This window comes from Bufo bufo, chromosome 3, assembly GCF_905171765.1.
Source record: "Bufo bufo chromosome 3, aBufBuf1.1, whole genome shotgun sequence".
NCBI lineage: Eukaryota > Metazoa > Chordata > Amphibia > Anura > Bufonidae > Bufo > Bufo bufo.
The window spans coordinates 397,408,432-397,434,191 of NC_053391.1; the positions used below are offsets into that span (position 1 = coordinate 397,408,432).

Here is a 25,760-nt window from a genome sequence, read left to right on the forward strand (position 1 = left end):
CATTGATCACCCCCCCTGTCATTGATCACCCCTCTGTAAGGCTCCATTCAGACATTTTTTTGGCCCAAGTTAGCGGAAATTATTATTTTTTTTCTTACAAAGTCTCATATTCCACTAACTTGTGTCAAAAAATAAAATCTCACATGAACTCACCATACCCCTCACGGAATCCAAATGCGTAAAATTTTTTAGACATTTATATTCCAGACTTCTTCTCACGCTTTAGGGCCCCTAGAATGCCAGGGCAGTATAAATACCCCACATGTGACCCCATTTTGGAAAGAAGACACCCCAAGGTATTCCGTGAGGGGCATATTGAGTCCATGAAAGATTGAAATTTTTGTCCCAAGTTAGCGGAAAGGGAGACTTTGTGAGAAAAAAAAATAAATAGCAATTTCTGCTAACTTGTGCCAAAAAAAAAAAAATTTCTATGAACTCGTCATGCCCCTCATTGAATACCTTGGGGTGTCTTCTTTCCAAAATGGGGTCACATGTGGGGTATTTATACTGCCCTGGCATTCTAGGGGTCCTAAAGCGTGAGAAGAAGTCTGGGATCCAAATATCTAAAAATGCCCTCATAAAATGAATGTGGGCCCCTTTGCGCATCTAGGCTGCAAAAAAGTGTCACACGTGGTATCGCCATACTCAGGAGAAGTTGGGGAATGTGTTTTGGGGTGTCATTTTACATATACCCATGCTGGGTGAGATAAATATCTTGGTCAAATGCCAACTTTGTATAAAAAAATGGGAAAAGTTGTCTTTTGCCGAGATATTTCTTTCACCCAGCATGGGTATATGTAAAAAGACACCCCAAAACACATTGCCCAACTTCTCCCGAGTACGGCGATACCACATGTGTGACACTTTTTTGCAGCCTAGGTGGGCAAAGGGGCCCACATTCCAAAGAGCACCTTTAGGATTTCACAGGTCATTTACCTACTTACCACACATTAGGGCCCCTGGAAAATGCCAGGGCAGTATAACTACCCCACAAGTGACCCCATTTTGGAAAGAAGACACCCCAAGGTATTCCGTGAGGGGCATGGCGAGTTCCTAGAATTTTTTATTTTTTGTCACAAGTTAGTGGAAAATGATGATTTTTTTTTTTGATTTTTTTTTTTGATTTTTTTTTTTCATACAAAGTCTCATATTCCACTAACTTGTGACAAAAAATAAAAACTTCCATGAACTCACTATGCCCATCAGCGAATACCTTGGGGTCTCTTCTTTCCAAAATGGGGTCACTTGTGGGGTAGTTATACTGCCCTGGCATTCTAGGGGCCCAAATGTGTGGTAAGGAGTTTGAAATCAAATTCTGTAAAAAATGACCTGTGAAATCCGAAAGGTGCTCTTTGGAATATGGGCCCCTTTGCCCACCTAGGCTGCAAAAAAGTGTCACACATCTGGTATCTCCGTACTCGGGAGAAGGTGGGGAATGTGTTTTGGGGTGTCATTTTACATATACCCATGCTGGGTGAGAGAAATATCTTGGCAAAAGACAACTTTTCCCATTTTTTTATACAAAGTTGGCATTTGACCAAGATATTTATCTCACCCAGCATGGGTATATGTAAAAAGACACCCCAAAACACATTCCTCAACTTCTCCTGAATACAGAGATACCAGATGTGTGACACTTTTTTGCAGCCTAGGTGGGCAAAGGGGCCCATATTCCAAAGAGCACCTTTCGGATTTCACAGGTCATTTTTTACAGAATTTGATTTCAAACTCCTTACCACACATTTGGGCCCCTAGAATGCCAGGGCAGTATAACTACCCCACAAGTGACCCCATGTTGGAAAGAAGAGACCCCAAGGTATTTCGTGATGGGCATAGTGAGTTCATAGAACTTTTTATTTTTGTCACAAGTTAGTGGAATATGAGACTTTGTAAGAAAAAAAAAAAAAAAAATCATCATTTTCCGCTAACTTGTGACAAAAAATAAAAAGTTCTATGAACTCACTATGCCCATCAGCGAATACCTTAGGGTGTGTACTTTCCGAAATGGGGTCATTTGTGGGGTGTTTGTACTGTCTGGGCATTGTAGAACCTCAGGAAACATGACAGGTGCTCAGAAAGTCAGAGCTGCTTCAAAAAGCGGAAATTCACATTTTTGTACCATAGTTTGTAAACGCTATAACTTTTACCCAAACCATTTTTTTTTTTTTACCCAAACATTTTTTTTTTTATCAAAGACATGTAGAACAATAAATTTAGAGCAAAATTTCTATATGGATCTCGTTTTTTTTGCAAAATTTTACAACTGAAAGTGAAAAATTTCATTTTTTTGCAAAAAAATCGTTAAATTTCGATTAATAACAAAAAAAGTAAAAATGTCAGCAGCAATGAAATACCACCAAATGAAAGCTCTATTAGTGAGAAGAAAAGGAGGTAAAATTCATTTGGGTGGTAAGTTGCATGACCGAGCAATAAACGGTGAAAGTAGTGTAGTGCTGAAGTGTAAAAAGTGGCCTGGTCTTTCAGGGTGTTTAAGCACTGGGGGCTGAGGTGGTTAAGTGAAGGTGCCATACATGCAGGTTTATTGATGGACATCATAAAACCCAAATCAAGAGTGGAACAAAAATTGGTAAATGTATTAAAGGCAGATACCACTTTTTTTTTAATGTCTCTTCCCTTTTTGACTGCTCAGGGGATAATTAGAAAGTTCTGTTTCACATCTTTTTGGTTTGTTTTCCCCAAGTAAATTTTGTGGTGTATTTTAATGTTTGAAGCAGACTGTTAATCGTACTAACACATCTGTGTTACCAAGGATCCTAAAAATAAAGGGAATAAGAAATAATGTTCAAGCATCTTGTGGATTGTTGTCTTTATTTTTTTTATTTTTTTATTGTTTCTCAACATCTGGCTTTTTCTTAGAATCTTTTCTGTGGGGAAATCTATCATCATATATGTTGCAGTCACATTTTATGTTTATATGAATCCAAAGATTTAGCCTTTTTTTTCCGGTTTTGAAACAAATAAAGATCCAGTTTTATTGCAGAATGTAGCTGGACAGCAGGTTTGTGCTGTTTTTGTGGTTTTTACCATCTATTTTGTAGTTTCCTTTTATATTGGAGCCCCATTAACAAGTACAAGGGAAAATAACAAGCCATATCAAAGAGTGTGTTCGGTTTCTTTTGGCTGATTAAATTCTGCAGCTTTTCTGTCCTCTCCAAATCGCAAGAAGAGGTCTGGTAGAATATGTTTGTGTGCTGCAATTTAGGCTACTTTCACACTGGCGTTTTGGTTTCCGTTTGTGAGATCCGTTTCAGGGCTCTCACAAGCGGTCCAAAACGGATCCGTTTTGCCCTAGTGGATTCTGAATGGAAAAGGATCCGTTCAGAATGCATCAGTTTGCCTCCGTTCCAGCTCCATTCCGCTGTGGAGGCGGACACCAAAACGCTGCTTGCTTTAGGATAGGTCATCAATATCAAATCACTAGGGTTACAATTCCTTCCCCGGATGTATGAAACGGATGCAGTGCTCAGGAGAGCACTGTGTCCTCCGCACAGTGCTGTAAATTGTATAGTCGGAGTGCTTGGTATTTCAGCCCAGGCCCGTTCACTTAAATATGACTAAGCTGCACATAGGTCAGGTCATGTCACCAAGGAACATGATGGAAAGAGGCGGAGGTGCCCAGAGTCGGACTCCCACCCATCTGATATGGATAACCTTTCCTGAAGTTTGGTCATCAATGTTTTACTCCTTTTTAGGCTGAACTTACATAGCACATTTTGATTGCTGAACAATAGTGGCATTGCACCATTGAAAGTAATGATTGTGAATGTTGTCGTGTGGCGATATAACAAGACTTGACAGAACAATAGCAACAATCCAAACCTGCTGGATTTTTCATCACGGATTGTAACTCCTATGCCACTTTGCCATATACCCTTCAATGTGAAGGCGAGTTCACATCTGCTTTGGGGCCTCCATTCGAGGCCTCCATCACAGATTTTGTTGAAAAGACTGGACAAAAAAGTCCTGCGTGTTATAAGGTGAGCATTTAGAAAATATCTGGTATCTAGTATCACAGATGTAATTGTTTTCTAGCATGTACTCTAGTGAAAAGATTCCATGGCAGCTTGCAATAAAGCATTCACTAGCTGCTTTAATATCCCACATCAGAAATTTTTCACTGCCTTTCACCCACGTCTCCAGCATAGGGTGATTATTTATGAACAAGGCTTCAGAAATATTACCAATGTCCTGTGGTAAAATTTGTGACTCATATATGAACAGACCATTATGAGCGTGCTAGTGCTGCGAAATGCATTAACAATGCTGGATTTTTTTGTTCTTTTCTTCATGGCCTCAGAATTTTTCTTTAATTTTTTTTATTATATTTTTTCTTCCTTTTTGACATACCCAGTACTTCTATAACTGGAACCTATGATCTTGCTTTTCTAACAAAAGAAGCAGAAAAGCACACCAGGGTTACAATCCTCTACACATGAACTGAAAGACTATGGAAGCCAGAGAACGTTCTAATTGTGTTTCCTTATGCAATTGCTTTATCACATGTAGGAGTTCGGGGGATAAGCAGTATTATGTATATAGGTGTAGTGCTGCGGCTCCCACCCAATCTATAAATCTACTTTGTTTTATTTTGCCGTATTGATTTTCACTGTGACCGTTACATTATTTTGACTCCATGTAGAAATAGGAATTATAAGGTCATTGATTTTGGCTAAGGGCAAAACTATGCTGTGCTGGTTTCCAACAATCTTCCATTTGTTTCGTCAGTACAGTCAGGGTAGCATTAGACTGGATTGCACAATGATTAAAGGGCTATTAAAGGGACCCTGTCATCAGCATTTTGGGACTCGCACGCACAGCGCAGTGCTGTAGGACTCTAACAGGAGCATGGTTGGTATGCTGATAAAATAGTGTGATGCATGAAAATGGCATACCTAGAGAAGAACAGCCCTTTCCAGCCTTGTGGAATTTTGTCTCTGGTGTCTTTTGACAGCTATTTGCTCTTGCCCATTGTGATGAATACCACACCTCGTGCCCACTTGACGTCAACTACGTCGAGCTCACGAGACGTGGTATGGTCACGGGTCTAAATCACTGAAGAAAATGCACCAAAAGGATATGTCACTGGTCTACCAAAAACGTGAAGTTACGCCCTCCAGTGGAGCACGTAAGGTCAGGTTGGTATAGCTTAAACACACCTCCTGTCCACGCGGGCACAGAGAGGCAACAAGCTGAGAGAGATTTTCACTGCCGCAGTGAAACAGCGACTCCTCAGCCTGGGTATCTGCCACCAGTTCTAGTTTGATATAAGCCCGGTCCGCTAACAGGATTATTATATAGGGTCAGAAACCAACCCGCGGTAGCTTATAACTAGGCCAAAACACGGACGTGGGGATTCGTGATCGAGATACAAGATAGCACAAGATTCAATTATAGATTTAATCGCCATATGGGCACACTAGATATAACACAATATACACAGACAATATATACAGTGGTCTGAGGTTACAGATTACAGGTTGTATGGTTACAACAGGGTTAAGCAGTGTAAAAGTCAGTTACCGGATAAGATGAAAGTTCCTTTTAGTTGTGAGCTGTTCTTTGCTGGAGTACACATGAAGGGCCGTGATCTCAGCTATTTCCTGGGTCCCTCTAAACACATTTGTAGGATGTGACCCCTCTTCAGAGAAGGACGCGCCTACTTGCTGGCACCAGACTTTTAACCTGTAGCCAGCCCCTCCCGGCCTCAGGGAGGGGTCCACTCCCCTTCTTCTCGGCTGGCAGCAAATGACCCACAAAACACTTTAGGGTTCATAGCTCCAGACCAGAGGGTCATAGGGAGATGGTTCTGGGACCAATGGACCTGCCTGGGTTCCGGCTACAAGTAGAGCCCAAACCTGGTACCGTTATGTGGTTTTTATGGGGAGATACGGATATCTCCCTACCCTGACCTCGTCCCATTAACCAAAGACCATGGGAACGTACCTCGTGGCCACCGGGACACAAATATGTATCCGGTTTGCGCCTGCGATGGCCAGGCGGTTCATAATTCCTTATGAAAGGTAGGTGCCAACATGTCTGGGAGGTCTCATTGATCCAGGGCAAGGGCAGATACCCCCTGCTGGGGGTTTTCCTGCAGGATTCAGTTGGCTCCAACCTGGTGAGGTGTGACCTTCTCCTTGAAGCCTGGACCCCCTGGGGGGGGGTGGAAACAAATTTTGCATGTACACTGAACATGCCAAGAGGTGCATCAGATGACAATCAGGCCTGGGGCTTTGAAGCAGGGCCCTCCTGTGGAGTTCACTACCTCCGCTATCTGTCAGCACATGGGGGTGTGAGGACAGGGCTGACAGTAAATATTAATCCATATTCCTCACAGCCATGGTAGTAGTTGGCGTCTGACTGACTCTGGGGTGGACAGGTGTCTTTAAAGAGCTAAGACAGGTGATAAGTTAGATTAATGAGTGGAGTAGAGGTGGCGTTGCAGGAACATGCACAATTTTTCCCCAGCGAGTGCAAAGCGTTTTAATGCGTTTTGCACGCGCGTGAGAAAAATCGGCATGTTTGGTACCCAGACCCGAACCCCGACTTCTTCACAGAAGTTAAGGTTTGGGTTCAGTATTCTGTAAATTTTATTATTTTCCCTTTTAACATGGTTATAAGGGAAAATGAGAGCATTCTTTAATACAGAATGGTTAGCAGAAGATCAATTGAGGGTTAAAAAATCGAATAAATAATTAACTCACCTCCTCCAATTGATCGCGTAGCTGCCAGTCTCCTGTTCTTTCTTCAGGACTTGTCAAAGGACCTGTGGTGACTTCACTGTGCTCATCACATGATACATCACCATGGTGATGGATCATGTGATGGACCATGTGATGAGCACAGTGACGTCACCACAGGTCTTTTTCCTCAAAGAAGGCAGAAGAGAAGCCGGGCTGCGCGAGCAAGTGGATTAAGGTGAGTTAAATAATTTTTTTTAAATTTATTTTACTAAGCATTCTGTATTAAGAATGCTATTATTTTCCCTTATAACAATGTTATAAGGGAAAATAATAATGATCGGGTCCCCATCCCAATCGTTTCCTAGCAACCGTGAGTGAAAATCGCACCGCATCCGCACTTGCTTGCAGATGCTTGCTATTTTCACGCAGCCCCATTCACTTCTATGGGGCCTGCGTTGTGTGAAAAACGCACAAAATAGAACATGCTGCGATTTTTACACAACGCACAAGTGATGCATGAAAATCACCGCTTATGTGCACAGCCCCATAGAAATGAATGGGTCCGGATTCAGTGCAGGCGCAATGCGTTCACCTCACTCATTGCACCCATGTGGAAATCTCGCCCGTGTGAAAGACCTTAAAGGCACAGTAACAGGTCTTTGAGAGCCAGAATTCTTGCTGTTTCTCAGGTGTTCAAATACTTATGTTCAGCAGTGCAAGACAAATAAATTCTTAAAATCATACATTATGATTTCCAGAATTTTTTTAATTGTTTTTATTCTGTCTAAGTGGGAATGCACCTACATTGTGCATTTCAGACCACTCCATGATTTCTAAGTGGGAGAACTAGCAAAATCGCAGGGTGTTCAAATACTTCTGTTCCTCACTGTATATATGTGTGTGTGTGTGTGTGTGTGTGTGTGTATGTATGTATGTATATATATAATATATTAGTGTGTGTGTGTGTTCCGCGATCACTCAAAAACGCAACCATTGATTTAAACGAAACTTGGCATACACATCCAGTGTATGAAATCTTGTGGGAGTCACAGCTCTCTAGGACGTACAGTTCCTGAGATATTCCCAAAAAATGTCCTGCATTAGCCAATACAAGCCTGCAAGTCTTTCTCTAAATATCCCAACTGCGATACACAAGGTCACATGTCCCTTATCAGCCAATAGAAGCTCGCAGGCCCTTAGTCTCCACATATACACAGTTTTACTCCAGGTTTCCATAACAACTCGGGCATTTTTCTTCACTGCTGTAGGTCAGCTTTAGGCTAGGGCTACACGACGATATGTGTCGCACAACAATAAGTCGCATGACACATAGGGCATAACTACACTGCTACATGTGTCGCACGACATTGATGTTGCGCGACAATTTTTATAATGATAGTCTATGGTATTGCACTGCGACATGTGACATGCTGCGACTGTGACGCTACAGTCGCAGAAAAATCCATCTTAGATGGATTTTTTGCAACTGTTGTGTTACAGTCGCGGCATGTCGCAGTGCGACACCATAGCCTATTATTATAAAAATTGACGCGACAAAATGTTGCGTGACACGTCGTCGTGTAGTCCTAGCATTAAAGGAGCAGGGCGCTGTAGAGGTCACTGTTAACCACCTCAGCTCCCCTAGCTTAAACACCCTTAATGACCAGACCACTTTTTACAATTCTGCACTACACTACTTTCACGGTTTATTGCTCTGTCATACAACTTACCACCCAAATGAATTTTACCTCCTTTTCTTCTCACTAATAGAGCTTTCATTTGGTGGTATTTCATTGCTGCTGACATTTTTACTTTTTTGGTTATTAATCGAAATTTTTGCAAAAAAATGTAATTTTTCACTTTGTTTTACAATTTTACATTTCTATATAAATTTTTATCTAAATTTATTGTTCTACATGTCTGATAAAAAAAAATGCAATAAGTGTATATTTATTGGTTTGCGCAAAAGTTAAAGCGTTTACAAACTATGGTACAAAAATGTGAATTTCCGCATTTTGAAGCAGCTCTGACTTTCTGAGCACCTGTCATGTTTCCTGAGGTTCTACAATGGCCAGACAGTACAAACACCTCACAAATGACCCCATTTCGGAAAGTAGACACCCTAAGGTATTCGCTGATGGGCATAGTTAGCGGAAAATGATGTTTTTTTCATTATTTTTTTTTTTTTTTCCTTACAAAGTCTCATATTCCACTAACTTGTGACAAAAATAAAAACTTCCATGAACTCACTATGCCCATCACGAAATACCTTGGGGTGTCTTCTTTCCAAAATGGGGTCACTTGTGGGGTATTTATACTGCCCTGGCATTTTAGGGGCCCTAATGCGTGAGAAGTAGTTTTAAATCCAAATGTGTAAAAAATACCCTGTGAAATCCTAAAGGTGCTCTTTAGAATTTAGGCCCCTTTGCCCACCTAGGCTGCAAAAAAGTGTCGCACATATGGTATCGCCGTACTCAGGAGAAGTAGGGCAATGTGTTTTGGGGTGTATTTTTACATATACCCATGCTGGGTGAGAGAAATATCTCTCTAAATGACAACTTTTCCCATATTTTTTTTTTTATACAAAGTTGTCATTTGACAGAGATATTTATCTTGACAAAGCATGGGTATATGTAAAAAGACACCCCAAAACACATTGCCCTACTTCTCCTGAGTACGGCGATACCACATGTGTGACACTTTTTTGCCTAGGTGCCCAAATTCCTTTTAGGAGGGCATTTTTAGACATTTGGATTCCAGACTTCTTCTCACGCTTGAGGGCCCCTAAAATGCCAGGGCAGTATAAATACCCCACGTGACCCCATTTTGGAAAGAGGACACCCCAAGGTATTCCGTGAGGGGCATGGCGAGTTCATAGATTTTTATTTTTTTGCCACAAGTTAGCGAAAATAGATTTTTTATTTTTTTTTCTCAGTCTCCCTTTCCGCTAACTTGGGACAAAAAGTTCAATCTTTCATGAACTCAATATGGCCCTCAGCGAATACCTTGGGGTGTCTTCTTTCCAAAATGGTGTCATTTGTGGTGTGTTTGTACTGCCCTGGCATTTGAGGGTCTCCGCAATCATTACATGTATGGCCAGCATTAGGAGTTTCTGCTATTCTCCTTATATTGAGCATACGGGTAATGAGATTTTTTTTTTCCGTTCAGCCTCTGGGCTGAAAGAAAAAATGAACGGCACAGATTTCTTCATTCGCATCGATCAATGTGGATGAAAAAATCTCTGCCAAAAAAAAAAGAGGGGAAATGCGTCTGCCAGGACATAGGAGCTCCGCCCAACATCCAAACCCACTCAGCCCGTATGCCCTGGCAAACCCGATTTCTCCATTCACATCAATCGATGTGGATGAATAAATCATTGCTGGGATTTTTTTTTTTTTAATATACAAAGTGTTTGCCAAAGCATATGAACACCGCCCCTCAGCTCATAAGCCTCGGCAAACGTATCTTTTTTACTGCAGAAGAGAAATCTCGTCTTGCAGCGCCGCATACACCGACTTTTGTGTAATCTGACAGAAGCGCAATGCTTCTGTCAGAATGCACATCAGTGCTGCAGCTGGTTCATCGGTTGGTCCACCTAGAAGGTAAAAAAAAAAAAAAACAGGCCACAAAGCAATAAATTTATTAACATTAACTTTATATAACATTTAAAACAGAAAATTAACGGTTAAAAACTTTTTTGAACTTTTGGAACATTAACTTTTTTGCTTACCTGTGATTTATTTTTTATTTTTTTTTACCTTTTATAGGACAAACCTCTCCTTCCCCATGGGACAATGTGCAAAGCGCAAATCGCCCAGAGATGTGGCGAAGTACATTATGCACTTTGTCCCAGGTGAAAGGAGAGGTTTGCAGCAGCTGTGAGTGAAAGGGCCCTAAGAGCCCTGTGTGCCTGTCCTGTGTAACGCAATCCCTATGCTAAGTGTACCTCTGTGTGGTACTTCCGGAAACGCTCCCCTAAGCATAGGGCAGGGTGGTCAGGACAGAAATAGTGGGTGTCACGCCTTATTCCACTCCTGCTACAGACACGACATTTTTTTCGGGGTGGCGCTTGGGTTGAGGTACCAGCAACGACATTGGGGAAATGTCGCTCGTGTAGACGGCTAACTACACTGGTGGTTATGGCCACGGAACCTCCTGGATACAGGAGGTTCTCGATCTCTTCCTGAAATTTGAGGAAGGATCCTGTTCTCCCAGCCTTACTGTAGAGAACAAAACTATTGTACATCGCCAATTGAATTAAATATACAGACACCTTCTTATACCAGCGTCTGGTCCTGCGGGAAAGTAAATAAGGAGCCAACATCTGGTCATTGATTTCCACCCCTCCCATGAGCAAATTATAGTTGTGGACAGAGAGGGGCTTTTCAATGACACGGGTTGCTCGTTCTATTTGGATTGTCGTGTCTGCGTGAATGGAGGAGAGCATGTAAACGTCACGTTTGTCTCTCCATTTCACCGCGAGCAGTTCTTCGTTACACAAGGCAGCCCTCTCCCCCCTTGCAAGACGGGTGGTAACGAGCCGTTGGGGGAAGCCCCGGCGACTAGGTCGTGCGGTGCCACAGGAGCCAATCTGTTCTAAAAACAAATGCCTGAAGAGGGGCACACTTGTGTAAAAATTGTCCACATAAAGATGGTACCCCTTGCCAAATAAGGGTGACACCAAGTCCCAAACTGTCTTCCCACTGCTCCCCAGGTAGTCAGGGCAACCGACCGGCTCCAGGGTCTGATCTTTACCCTCATAGACTCGAAATTTGTGTGTATAGCCTGTGGCCCTTTCACAGAGCTTATACAATTTGACCCCATACCGGGCGTGCTTACTTGGGATGTATTGTTTGAAGCCAAGGCGCCCGGTAAAATGTATTAGGGACTCGTCTATGCAGATGTTTTGCTCAGGGGTATACAAATCTGCAAATTAGCTGTTAAAGTGGTCTATGAGGGGCCGAATTTTGTGGAGCCGGTCAAAAGCTAGGTGGCCTCTGGGACGAGAGGTGCTGTTGTCACTAAAGTGCAGGAAATGCAGAATGGTCTCAAATCGTGTCCTGGACATGGCAGCAGAGAACATGGGCATGTGATGAATTGGGTTCGTGGACCAATATGACCGCAATTCATGCTTTTTTGTCAGGCCCATGTTGAGGAGAAGGCCCAGAAAAGTTTTAAATTCGGAAACTTGGACGGGTTTCCACTGGAAAGACTGGGCATAAAAGCTTTCCGGGTTGGCGGATATAAATTCAGTGGCATACCGATTTGTTTCTGCCACGACTAAGTCCAAGAGCTCCGCAGTCAAGAACAGCTCAAAAAACCCCAGTGCCGATCCGATCTGAGCTGTCTCAACCCGAACTCCAGACTGGGCGGTGAAAGGGGGAACTACAGGTGCGGCTGAAGTTGGGGGCTGCCAATCATGGTTGCTGCCAATCATGGTTTGCCAGCACCTCAGGAACTCTAGGGGCTCTACGGGCCTGTCTGTGCGGTGGCTGCGACAGGGGAACTAATGCACGTGCCACCGTACCAGCTTCAACTGCCCTTCTGGTGCTCGCCACTTCACCATGTTCTACGGCAGTGCTGGTACTAGGTCCAGGATGGGCTGTGCTGCTGGTGTATGCCTCACCACGTAATCCGACAGCGCCAGCCCCACTTTGCTGCCCTTGAAGCGGATCCTGCGTAACCTGTGGTCTAGCAACACGGGGTCGGGTATGCCTGGTGGTATCAGGGACCTCAACCTCATCGTCCGAACTTTGGGTCAGACTGCCACTGCTTTCTACAGGTTCGTATTCTGACCCGCTGGATTCGTCAGATGAGGGTTCCCATTCCTCATCTGACTGGGTCAGAATCCTGTAGACCTCTTCAGAAGAATACCCCTTATTTGCCATTTGGTCAACTAAATTTAGGGGGTATTCCCTGAGACTACCCAAGAAAAAAAGCAAGCCTGTCTTACAAATGGGAGGCTAGCGAAGTACCGGAAGCCGCTGCGATTGATAAAAAAAATATCAAAACTGATTTTTTTTTATCGCCGCAGCGCTTGTAAAGTGATTGTGCAGTGATAAAAAAATATAAAAACTTTTGTCACTGCGGCGGGGCGGGCGTGGGTGATCGCACGTGTGGCGACCGATCAGGCCTGATCGGGCAAACACTGCGTTTTGGGTGGAGGGCGAACTAAGGTGACACTAATACTATTATAGATCTGACTGTGATCAGTTCTGATCACTTCAGATACTATAAAAGTACCAATGCTGATTAGCGATATGCTAATCAGCTTATCAGTGACTGCGGTGCGGTGGGGTGGGCGCTAACTGACGCTAACTACCTAACAAAGGGGCCTAAACTAACCTAAAACCTAACCGTCAATACTAGTGAAAAAAAAAAGTGACAGTTTACACTGATCACTTTTTTTCCCTTTCACTAGTGATTGACAGGGGTGATCAAGGGGTAATAGGGGTGATGGGGGGTGATCTGGGGCTAAGTGTAGTGTTTGGTGTGTACTCACAGTGATGTGTGCTCCTCTGCTGGGACCAACCGCGAAAAGGACCAGCAGAGGAGCACACAAGCCATTTAACACCTTATATTTATAAATATAAGGTGTTAAATGGCTTCTGATTCGATTTTTTTTAAGTCGCCAACCTGCCAGCGATGATCATTGGCTGGCAGGCTGATGACGAACTTCTGATGTAATGATTCCCGGCCCGCACTGCGCATGTGCGGGCCGGCTCTGCCCGAAATCTCGCGAGAGGACACGCCGGCGCGTCCAGGAGGAATAACAGGGCCGCCGCCAGGACGCAATCCTGCGTGCTGCGGTCCTGAGGAGGTTAAAGAGGCGTTCATTGTTGATGTTACTGTTAAGGGGGCAGACAATTGTGGAGGTCACTGTTAAGGGTGAAGGGGCCACTATTAAGGGGCAACTGCTCTGGAGGTCACTGTTAAGGCAGCAGGGTACTGTGAAGGTCACTGTTAAGGGGATGGGCTGCTGTGGAGGTCCCATTTTAAAGTGGCGGAGCACTATGGGGGGGGGGGGGGTCAGTGTTAAGTGGTGGAGGACTGTAATAGTGAACTCCAAAGGGTGGGGTGCTGTAGAGGTCACTGTTATGGGGATACTGTCTATCTTTTAACGACGCGCACAAACATTAAATGAAGTAGATTAAATATACCTGTGCGAAGCCAAGTCCTTCTACTGTTACATATAAAAATAAACAATAAATAAAATGAATTTAACAGGTATTTTCTCGTTTGAAAATATAACTGGTATTACCTAGTCTAAAAATGTCTGAACTGTGAAAAAAAATTTACAAAGTTTTTTTTAAATTTGTAAAACATAATAAAAACAATATAAATCTGGTATCGCTGTAACCGTACTGACCCGTGGCATAAGGTTGTCATTTTTAGCACACGTGACTGTCCTAAAAAGAAATTGCCGGTTTTTATTTTTTTTTCAAAGTTTCACCGGACAAGGAATTTTTCCCCTGTTTTACAATACAATCTAAACTAAAATAAACAGCGCTATTAAAAAATACAACTTGTCCCACAAAAAATAAGCCCTTATGATAATGTAAACATAAAGCAAAAAAAAAAAAATGGCTGTTGGAAAGCAGAGAAGAAATGAAAATCAAAGATGGGCTGTGTCCCAAAAGTGTTAAAGGAAAAACAGTTAGGCCTCATGCACACGGCTGTTTTTGTCCACATCCGAGCCGCAGTTTTGGCGGCTCGGATGCGGACCCATTCACTTCAACGGGGCCGCAAAAGATGTGGACAGCACTTCGTGTGCTGTCTGCATCCATTGCTCCGTTCCGTGGCCCCGCAAAAAAAATATATAGTGTCCTATTCTTGTCCGCGCTTTGCGGACAAGAATAGGCCATTATATTTAAGGCTGTCCGTGCCGTTCCGCAAATTGCATCAGTATGTCCGTTCCGTAGCCCCGCAAAAAATAAAATAAAACATGTCCTATTCTTGTCCGTTTTAGGCATTGTTACAATGGATCCGCAAAAGAAAACGGATGGCATACGCAAAACACATAAGATCGTGTGCACGTAGCCCTAGTGTGATTTCATTTTTTTTATTTTATATTTTTTTTAAGCTCCATAGAAGAAAACAAACCTAGTAGGAGGTAATGGAAGTGAGGTCACTGTATGCAGTCAGAAGGGAGAATCCACTGCTTGTGAGAGAAAAGCATCTAGCTGTGCAGCTGAAAGAGATTTTAGGGAAACCCGAACATGACTGATCCTTTACAGCATGGGTGTCAAACATGCGGCCCGCAATGAATATCTTTGCGGCCCGGCAGTCTACTATCTCTGAACATGAGCGCGCTGCTATCGGCGCGCTCATGTTGTCTCAGCAGCACGGGGAGAAGGAAGCTGTCCTCCCTCCCCCTGTGCTGCTGCCGCTGCCACCAATGAGAAGAGAGGAGGGGCGGGCGCACTGCGCCACCAATGAGGAGAGAGGGGCGGAGGAGGGGCGGGCGCACTGAGCCACCAATAATAGGACTATTCCCATTTCCCACACGGAGCGGCGCCCAGCGATGTCTCAGCACTCACCATTAGTCCTGGGCGCCGCTCCGTTCGCCTGCAGTGCCCCATTACTGTCTCCTCTCCTGCTCCACATGCTGCTGATTACTATCGGAGCGATGGGAGGAGACATCAGCTTCACTAGTGGGCGTTCCTTCTCCCTGCGCTGCGATTGGACAGCGCTACAGCCAGGAAGACGGAACGCCCACTAGTGAAGCTGATGTCTCCTCCCATCGCTCCGATAGTAATCAGCAGCATGTGGAGCAGGAGAGGAGACAGTAATGGAGCACTGCAGGCGAACGGAGCGGCGCCCAGGACTAATGGGGAGTGCTGAGACATCGCTGGGCGCCGCTCTGTGTGGCCTGATAGTGAAAGTCAGTCTTTAACACAATACAGGAGGCGGGTGTCGGCAGCAGAATCGCATTGCCGGCACCCTGCCGCTGACAGGGAGCTGCGATCAGAGGCAGTTAACCCCTTAGGTGCCGCACCTGAGGGGTTAACTGCTGATCTGCCAGTACCAGCCTCCTGTATAAAGGGGTAATTTATCATTGGTGGTGCAGTGTGCCCCCCCCCCGTCAACCCCCCATCCCATTAAAATCATTGGTGGCACAGTGCGCCAGCCCCTCTCAACCCCCCCCAGTATTAAAATCATTGGTGGCAGTGGCCACAGGGACCTCTCCCCTCCCCCTCATTGGTGGTGCAGTGGCAGCTTCTGATCGGAGCCCCAGCTGTGTAAGCCTGGGGCTCCGATCAGTTACCATGGCAGCCAGGACGCTACAGAAGCCCTGGTTGCCATGGTAACATCCCTGATGCTGTGTGCACAAGGCACAGAGCAGCAGGGACAGTGTGAAGTCCTATTCACCCTGATAGAGCTAAATAGGACAAGGGATGAAAGATCCCAGGTTCTCGCCCCTAAGGCTACTTTCACACTTGCGTTCAGAGCGGATCCGTCTGAGACGGATCCGCTCATATAATGCAGACGGTGGATCCGTTCAGAACGGATCCGTCTGCATTATATTGTAAAAAAATTATTTATTTTTTTTGATGCGGCCCACATAAACGAAAATTTTTTTTTTTTGGCCCATGTTAGCCTTTGAGTTTGACATGCTTGCTTTACAGCTATGATTGTACAAAGCACAGCCATTATGCAAACTTTTCTGAAAACTGCACTTTAAACATTTGAAAGTACGCTTTTAAATATTAAAGGATGGACGTAGAAATATTTATTAACAAATAACTTGTTCTTGTGCCCTATGAGTCGCCCTCTTATTCAGAATGATAGATTTTTAATGTATTTATTTTTTTCCCTTTATTTTGTCTGCTTTCCGATTTGCACATACTGCACTACTGAGCTAGCATGGCAAAGGGACAGACTTTTTTGCATGGAAGATAGATCAGGTGTTTATTACCATCTTTGGATACAGTGCATTCCTGAGAACCTCTTTGTGACCATTACTAGCGCAATTATCAGCACAGGGCTTTTCTCTACCTGTGTAATGCATATACCCATCAGGCTCACAAAGTTGCCACAACCCGTAGCAGATGGTAGAGTGTACACAGGAAGAGAAACCAGCTGGTGACTGACCAGCTCAGCAGAGGTACCTGGAGTAAGGAGGAGAAGAGCTGTATCACCCCAGGGATACATTCCATGATGAACTATCCCACAAGATACAATGGCCTTAGGACACAATATTTTCAACGTACAGTGGTGTTTTTTGGTCTATTTAGTTGAAACTGGACTCTACATTCAATACCTCGGAATCAGATCCAGTCAATCAACATGGCCATTTCACTAATAAAACCTTTTTAATGGTTGCAGCTCCGCTGAGGTACTACATGTGTGTACCAGGATTAACTGCTTCTCTGGACACCAGGTGAGCTGCGGCTTCATTTTTTTTTTTTTGGTACGTGTATGGTACTATTCAAGGCCCTGAAGAAGTTCCTGTCTTCACCATAGAAAGTGACTTACATATTTTGGGATGACCCTTTTGGGAACAAATTACTGGTTTTCCATAGAGTTATGGACTCTGGTTACAATGGTTTCAACTTGCAATGGTCATCTCAGAACCAATTTATATTGTAGCCTGAGGGAACCATTGTAGTAGCCTATGGTGTAGGTTACCTGTGATCATCTTTTGATTGCAAGTAGGCATAATGGTTCATAAAACAAGAAGAAAACTGACTTTTAGGTCCTCGGCTTGTGATTAGTGAGTTTTTATTGTGAGTGGAAATATTTTCTATGTGGTAGCTTAGTCTACAATTCCAGTTAACATTTGGATGGCTGCCTTTTGGTTTTGTTTTGAAATGATCACATTTACAATTATCTCCATGGTAGACTTGGGCTAGTCCTTGTTGGTCTGCATAGTTAATTTATCATGAGGGCAACTGCTATATTTATTCCTTCCATCCGCATTACTCTAAAATCTCAAAATTGAAAGCTGCTTTTGCATTAGTTTTACTAATGGATCAGTTTGCGAGCCCTCATTTAGCAGTTGTGTATGACAAGGCAGAAAATACCCAGCAGCTGACATCTCAGACTGTGCCTTAGGCAATCTGCAGATCCCTGTTGATGGCAGCAATTTGAGCAAACTTGTCATTAAATGCCAGATGCTGTCCTGCTACAGGTATAAAGTACAGCAGAACGCATAACTAAGCTAATACGGTGCGGTAAATTTAAATCTTTATATTGAATGAAGCTGAATATATTTGCCTATTTATGAAACGCATTAAGAGGGTTCCCAGCAGACTGGTCTTCTCCCACTTAAAATTGTCCGAAAATGTAAAAATCTCAGCTGTAGCAGTGACGGAACATTGTATGATGCTTTATCAGTCAGGCATGCTCAACCTGCGGCCCTCCAGCTGTTGCAAAACTACAACTCCTAGCATGCCCGAACAGCCTACTGCTATCAGCCTACAGCAGGGCATTGTGGGAGTTGTAGTTTTACAACAGCTGGAGGGCCGCAGGTTGGGCATGCCTGCTAGTTTATCTGATCTCTTTCTGAGTCTTGAGGCTTAACATCCATGCAGTGTTTATCTTGGATGGATTGCAGTACATATAAGGCATTCACCTTTTTCACATTTTAAGTTGTGGCCCTTTGCTAAAATAAAAAGCCCCCCCCCCCCTCCCCCCCCCCCCCCCCCCCCTCCATCATTCTACAATCAATACCCCATAATGAGAAAGTGAAAGCAGAATGTTCAAAATCTTTTGCTCATTTATTGAAAAGGAAAAACTGAAACCTTGTCTTGACATAAGTATTCAGATCCTTCACTTGGTACTTAGTTGAAGCACCTTTTGGTAGTGATTACAGTCAAGTCGTCTTTCGTATGATGCCACAAGGTTTGCACATCTGTATGTGGGGATTTTCTGCCATTCTTCTATGGATTCTTCTATGCAGATCCTCTAAAGTTCTATCAGGTTGGATGGGGACAATCCGTGGACAGACCTTTTCAGGTCTCTCCAGAGATGTTCAATTGTGTTAAATCTGGCTGGTCTAGTCAAGGACACTGACAAAGTTGTCACTAAGTCACGCCTATGTTCTCTTGGCTGTGAGATTGGGGTCATTTTTTTGTCGGAAGGTAAACCTTTGGCCCAGTCTGAGGTCCAGAGCACTCTGGATCAGGTTTTCATTAAAGGGGTTGTCCGGGAATTAAGAAAATGTATAATTCTTAAATATTACTTGATTATAAATATATATCACCAAATACCTTTCATTAGTTATAATGGCAAATTTTGTCCAGAGAGCAATCATTAGAAAAAATAAAATGGCCGCCCATCCTACTAGTCCACACAAACCTGTCCTAATTACACAGGAGGACAAGTTAAAGAGCTGCGCTATCTTCCTCTCTTGCTTGTCAGGGATTATGATCCTGAAAACAGTTTATTATGATGTTCAGATGAATCTTTGTAGGAATGGAGTTCATTAGGAGACATTAAGTACAGAGAGGATAGTGGGGGTGTAGATAATGATCAGAAGCTCTTGTATGCAGTCTCCATTACCACAGTCCTGTCGGTCCTCCCTGTACTTCATGTCTCCACATGAACTCCATTCTTACAGAGATTCAGCTGAAGATCTTATCAGCTGTATTCAGGATCATAATCCCTGACAAGTAGAGCAGAGAGGAGAAGTAGGTAGCTCTTTGGTTCAGTGTCGTGAAGTAACTTGTCCTCCTCTGTGACTAGGCCAGGTTCTGTATATGTTAATAGGACGGTGGCCATTTTATTTCTCCTAATGATTGCTCCCCAGACAAAATTAACCATTATAACTAATGAAAGGTATTTGGGAATATATTTATATTAAAGTAATATTTAGGTATTTTTATTTTCTTAATTCCCGGAGAACCCCTTTTAAGATTATCTGTGTACTTTGCTCCATTTAGCTTTCCTTTACGTCTGACCAGTCTCCCTGCCCAAGCTACTGAAAAACATCCCCACAGCATGATGCTGCCACCACTAAGCTTCACTGTAAGGCCTCCTGCACACGAACATTTTTTTTTTTTCAGTTCCGTTTTTTTGAATGGTTCCGTATATGGAACCATTCATTTCAATAGATCCACCAAAAAATCAGAAGGTACTCCGTATGCCTTCCATTTCCGTATTTTTCTGTTCCGTTCAAAGATAGAACATATCCTTTTATTGTCCACATAACGGACAAGGATAGTACTGTTCTATTAGGGGCCAGATGTTCCGTTCCGCAAAAAACGGAATGCACACGGATGTCATCCGTAGTTTTTGCTGATCCGTTTTTTGTGAACGGCAAAATCCCCAAAAAGCCATACGGTCGTTTGCAGGAGGCTTAAGGATAGTATTGGGAAGTGCCTGGTTTCCTCCTTTACATGGGACGATACAGCAGCAGATTGTCGGAAAGGAAGTATTCCTTCCTGACAATTGCCTGCTTGCTGGTGGAAGAGGCCGCTGTATTTACATGCCGCAATCTCCGCCACAGTATGGGAAGGAGTGATTGCTAATGCCATCGCTCTGACTAGTCATTTGCCGGCAGCAGATGCTCTTTACACAGCACGATATGTTGTGGGCAAGCGATAGGAGGATATGATTTAAATCTTTAAAGTAGTTGTGAAAGAGTGGCGGGCGGCCTAACCTTCTTGCATCATGTGACCATTTGTCATCGTGTAATGGAAGCCAGTCCCCATCGGAGCCAGTGAATAGCCCTGTGCCTTGGTATTGCAGCTCAACTGAGCTGCACAAAGGCTATGTGACTGATGGATGTGATGTCCAACAGCTGATTGCTGTGGGTTCTGGGAGTCTGATCCCCACCGATCAGTTATTTATCATCTATCCTGAAGATAGGTCATCAGTATTTAACTTCCGGAAAATCCCTTTAATATGGAACAGACCATGAGTACAAGGGGGCACAATTTGAAAATAGTTGAGAGAAAGATCAGCAGCTATGTCACAAAATATTTAACTGAACGAATAGTAGATACTTGGAACAAACTTCCAGCAGATGTGGTTGGAGAATCAACAGTAAGTGTATTTATGCCTGGGAAGAACATATCTGTCCTAATAGAAAAATGAAAAAGAAATACTGTAATGTAAGGGCAGACTAGATGAACCACATGGTCTTTTTTTCTGCAAACATTCTTCTGTTTCTATTGTACAGTACTTAGGCCTAATGCACACAACCGTATGTATTTTTTGGTCCGCAAACCATGGATACTGACTGCATCCCACACCTTCCATAGTCCCCGTTATAGAAATGCCTATACTTGTCCGCAAAATGGATGAGAATAGGACATGTTCTATAATTAATTATTTTTTGCGGTCCCGCAGAAATTAAGGGGTCTGTGTCCAAAGGCCTAAACTAACTTTGTAACTTAGTGATCATTTATATTGTTGCAGTAGTATGGTACATGTTATTGGTTTCCCTGTACCCAAATGCATCATTTATTTATAAAAATACATTTTATTTGTTTATAGCAACAACGGACGGTATACAGGCTGACCCTTGTAAAGGCATGGAATGTGGATGAGCTCAAAGCATATGCAGACCTTGTGAAACTAGGACATCCAGACTTCATAGAAGTTAAGGTAAGATACCACATTAATATACTTAAGGGTATGTTCTCACACAGCAGATTTGTTGTAGACATTTTTTTACTGAAAATCTGTTCCCTACAGCTTTATGGGCTTTGTTTCTGACGCACCTGCATCCACTTCTGTATGCCCCATTCCAGTGAATAAGACTGTCGCAGAAATTTCTGCAACAAATCTGCCTTGCCTTATTATAATTTTCTATATGTTAAAGGGGTTATCTGGGAATTTTATGTTAATGCACTATCCTCAGGAAAAGTAATCGATATCAGATTGCCGATCAACTGTTTGAAGAGGCTTCAGCGGTCCATGCTGAATCCTGACCCATTCATTTCAATGGGGCTGTGCACATGAGCGTTATTTTTCACGCAGCATTTGTGCGTTGCATGAAAAACGCAACGCATGCCCCATAGAAATGAATGGGGCTGCATGAAAATCGCATAGCATCCACAAGCAAGTGCGGATGCTGTGCGATTTTCACGCATGGTTGCTAAGAGATGATGTTAGTAAATCGTCTTTTTTCTTCCTGCAGGACCTGCAAAGGACCTACGCTGACGTCATCGCGCTCACCACGTGGTGAGCGCGATGACGTCATCAAAGGTCCTTTTGCAGGTCCTGCAGGAAGAAAAAAGATACCAGCTGCGCGATCAAGTGGATGAGGCGAGTTTATTTTTTGACCCCTCATTGGACATTTTAGTAAGCATTCTGTATTAAGAATGCTTTTATTTTCCCTTATAACCATGTTATAAGGGAAAATAACATCTACACAACACCTAACCGAAACCCGAACTTCAGTGAAGTCCGGGTTTGGGTACCACATTCAGTTTTTTATCACGCGCGTGCAAAAATGGAACGCAATCGCAGACAAAATTGACTGAAATTGTGTGCCTACTCTCGCGGGTTTGCCGCAATGCTGCACCCGCAACGCATCCGGACAAAAACCGTGACGCCCATGTGCAAGGGGCCTTAGGCTCCAATCTGTTTTCTCTAGCAATTGATCCTTCAACAGCTTCATCTTTCAGGGCTGCATGGATCAGAAGGACTGCCAACCTGTGAAAAAGATAGGACATGTCCTATTCCTGTCCGCACAACGGACAAGAATAGGCATTTTTAACATGGGGCGGAATATGTGTAACGGGAAATGCGAAATGCACATGGCCGGTATCTGTGTTTTGAGGATTTGCAATTTGTGGACTGCAAAACAGATATGGTTGTGTAAATGAGACCTTAGTGTAAGCTAGAGAGATCAACACAAGGTGAAGAGTGACGACACACGAGAGGAGTATTATTTTCAGGAAAGCCTAAGCTCTAATTTTTAAAAAATTATTTTTTTATGAGGAGCCTTTGTGGAAAGGTAGAAGTCAGAATTGTTTGTTCAAACTCTTCTTTTTTATAAAACAGAATAATACCTTTTGAATATGTGTAGAATAAATGCAGACACATGTCCATAAACTTCATAGATTCATTTCAGATTTTATTTTAATGTAGCGTGGAAACAGTCATCTTTCCTTCAAGACAGGAAATATTGACACTCACACTAGCAAGCAGGCTAGACTACTGATTTTATCCATGCCATATCCATTAGAAATCCGGACAGGGTCCCAAATAAAACATTGATTGCTTGATACTTTTTATTTTCTGACAGTCTGCTTTGTAGCAAGATAACCTATTGTAGATGAGCAAGGTCAATCCAATGTGTCCTACTCAAATTAGCATGGCAGGCTATGAATATATATTTGTGTGAACTCCAGCACTTGATCCCTGGTGGAATTCTTTTATGTTGTTGATCAGCATGAACCAGCACACAAGTATACCTGTGTGTGTATATATATATATATATATGTGTATGTGTGTGTGTGTGTGTGTGTATATATGTGTGTGTGTATATATATATATATATATATATATATATATATACTGCTCAAAAAAATAAAGGGAACACTTAAACAACACAATGTAACTCCAAGTCAATCACACTTCTGTGAAATCAAACTGTCCACTTAGGAAGCAACACTGAGTGACAATAAATTTCACGTGCTGTTGTGCAAATGGGATAGACAACAGGTGGAAATTATAGGCAATTAGCAAGACACCCCCAATAAAGGAGTGGTTCTGCAGGTGGTGATCACAGACCACTTCTCAGTTCCTATGCTTCCTGGCTGATGTTTTGGTCACTTTTGAATGCTGCCGGTGCTTTCACTCTAGTGGTAGCATGAGACGGAGTCTACAACCCACACAAGTGGCTCAGGTAGTGCAGCTTATCCAGGATGGAACATCAATGCGAGCTGTGGCAAGAAGGTTTGCTGTGTCTGTCAGCGTAGTGTCCAGAGCATGGAGGCGCTACCAGGAGACAGGCCAGTACATCAGGAGACGTGTAGGAGGCCGTAGGAGGGCAACAACCCAGCAGCAGGACCGCTACCTCCGCCTTTGTGCAAGGAGGAACAGGAGGAGCACTGCCAGAGCCCTGCAAAATGACCTCCAGCAGGCCACAAATGTGCATGTGTCTGCACAAACTGTCAGAAACAGACTCCATGAGGGTGATATGAGGGCCCGACGTCCACAGGTGGGGGTTGTGCTTACAGCCCAACACTGTGCAGGACGTTTGGCATTTGCCAGAGAACACCAAGATTGGCAAATTCGCCACTGGCGCCCTGTGCTCTTCACAAATGAAAGCAGGTTCACACTGAGCACATGTGACAGACGTGACAGAGTCTGGAGACGCCGTGGAGAACGTTCTGCTGCCTGCAACATCCTCCAGCATGACCGGTTTGGCATTGGGTCAGTAATGGTGTGGGGTGGCATTTCTTTGGAGGGCCGCACAGCCCTCCATGTGCTCGCCAGAGGTAGCCTGACTGCCATTAAATACCTAGATGAGATCCTCAGACCCCTTGTGAGACCATATGCTGGTGCGGTTGGCCCTGGGTTCCTCCTAATGCAAGACAATGCTAGACCTCATGTGGCTGGAGTGTGTCAGCAGATCCTGCAAGACGAAGGCATTGATGCTATGGACTGGCCCGCCCGTTCCCCAGACCTGAATCCAATTGAGCACATCTGGGACATCATGTCTCGCTCTATCCACCAACGTCACGTTGCACCACAGACTGTCCAGGAGTTGGCAGATTCTTTAGTCCAGGTCTGGGAGGAGATCCCTCAAGAGACCGCCCGCCACCTCATCAGGAGCATGCACAGGCGTTGTAGGGAGGTCATACAGGCACGTGGAGGCCACACACACTACTGAGCCTCATTTTGACTTGTTTTAAGGACATTACATCAAAGTTGGATCAGCCTGTAGTGTTTTTTTCCACTTTCATTTTGAGTGTGACTCCAAATCCAGACCTCCATGGGTTGAAAAATTTGATTTCCATTTTATTATTTTTGTGTGATTTTGTCAGCACATTCAACTATGTAAAGAACAAAGTGTTTCAGAAGAATATTTAATTAACTCAGATCTAGGATGTTATTTTTGTGTTCCCTTTATTTTTTTGAGCAGTGTGTGTATATGTATGTATATGTATGTGTGTGTGTGTGTATATATATATATATATATATATATATATATATATATATATATATATATATATTTATTATATTATAATATAATATAAAAAATTAGCAAGGCGCAAGGGGCCGTCATTGATGGAAGGTATGTGTCACTGAGATTCCTGGCCTCGGTGAGGTAAGAGCTGGTGGTTTTAAGTGTCAGCAGCAGCAGCTAGTGCTGGTTGACAGTTTTTGTTGTTAGTGTGGCTGTAAAGCCGATTCGGGCCGGCTGTTACTGGGAGTAGCCAAAGTGCTGGGTGGGTGGCTGCTCACTCCGGGTCTTTATTGGCCTATATAAAACCCAGCCAGCAGTCTCAGCTGAGTGTGGATTATCCTCCATCTGACAGTGGAGCGCTGTCAGTCTGTGTGTTTTAGAATTGAGAACTTGTGCCGTGCTAAAGGGTTGAGAGACGCCTCCTGGGAAACAGGCCCTAAAGCCTGCTGTGGACTGCGGGTGGAAAACTGCTGGCCAGGTGAAGGCTTTGTTCTGTGGACTTTTTATGGTGTGAACAAACACCAAAACTGCAAACTGTTACTTTTTGTTGAATAAAACACTGAACTGTTTAACGTAAAGACTTTGTGGTTGCCTCTGTACTGCGTCCGCTAGCCTGTCTACCAGAGCATATCCCCACTATATATATAAAAAATATATATATTTTTTTTGCTTGCCATTTTAATGAAATGAAAAATGCATTCAATTCCTAACTTTGAAGGTTGTTTTTAATATTATCTATATATCTATTTTTTTTTTTTTTTTTAAAGGTTCCTTTCGTAATCTGCTTGCAGGTTTTTTTACTATATTATTTATGCCTCATACATTATTGTTGAACTGTTGAAAAGATATCATTGTCAGAATGCAAAAAAGCAAATTGTCCTACTCCTCAATTGGTCAAAAATTTGTGTACTCTAGGCAAGTAAAACAACTGTAGGAGTTACATGGCTTATACGATTACACAG

At 43.3% G+C, this 25,760-nt stretch overlaps 1 protein-coding gene across 1 annotated transcript in view; it reads left to right on the forward strand.

Moving 5' to 3' along the window:
* The window catches only part of LOC120995543 (S-adenosyl-L-methionine-dependent tRNA 4-demethylwyosine synthase TYW1-like), a 244,696-nt gene that overhangs the window by 171,463 nt on the left and 47,473 nt on the right, over positions 1–25,760 (forward strand). Inside the window, exon 14 of the mRNA XM_040424815.1 lies at positions 21,150–21,260. Coding sequence (XP_040280749.1) covers positions 21,150–21,260 — 111 coding nt within the window. The remainder of the gene's footprint in view (positions 1–21,149; positions 21,261–25,760) is intronic.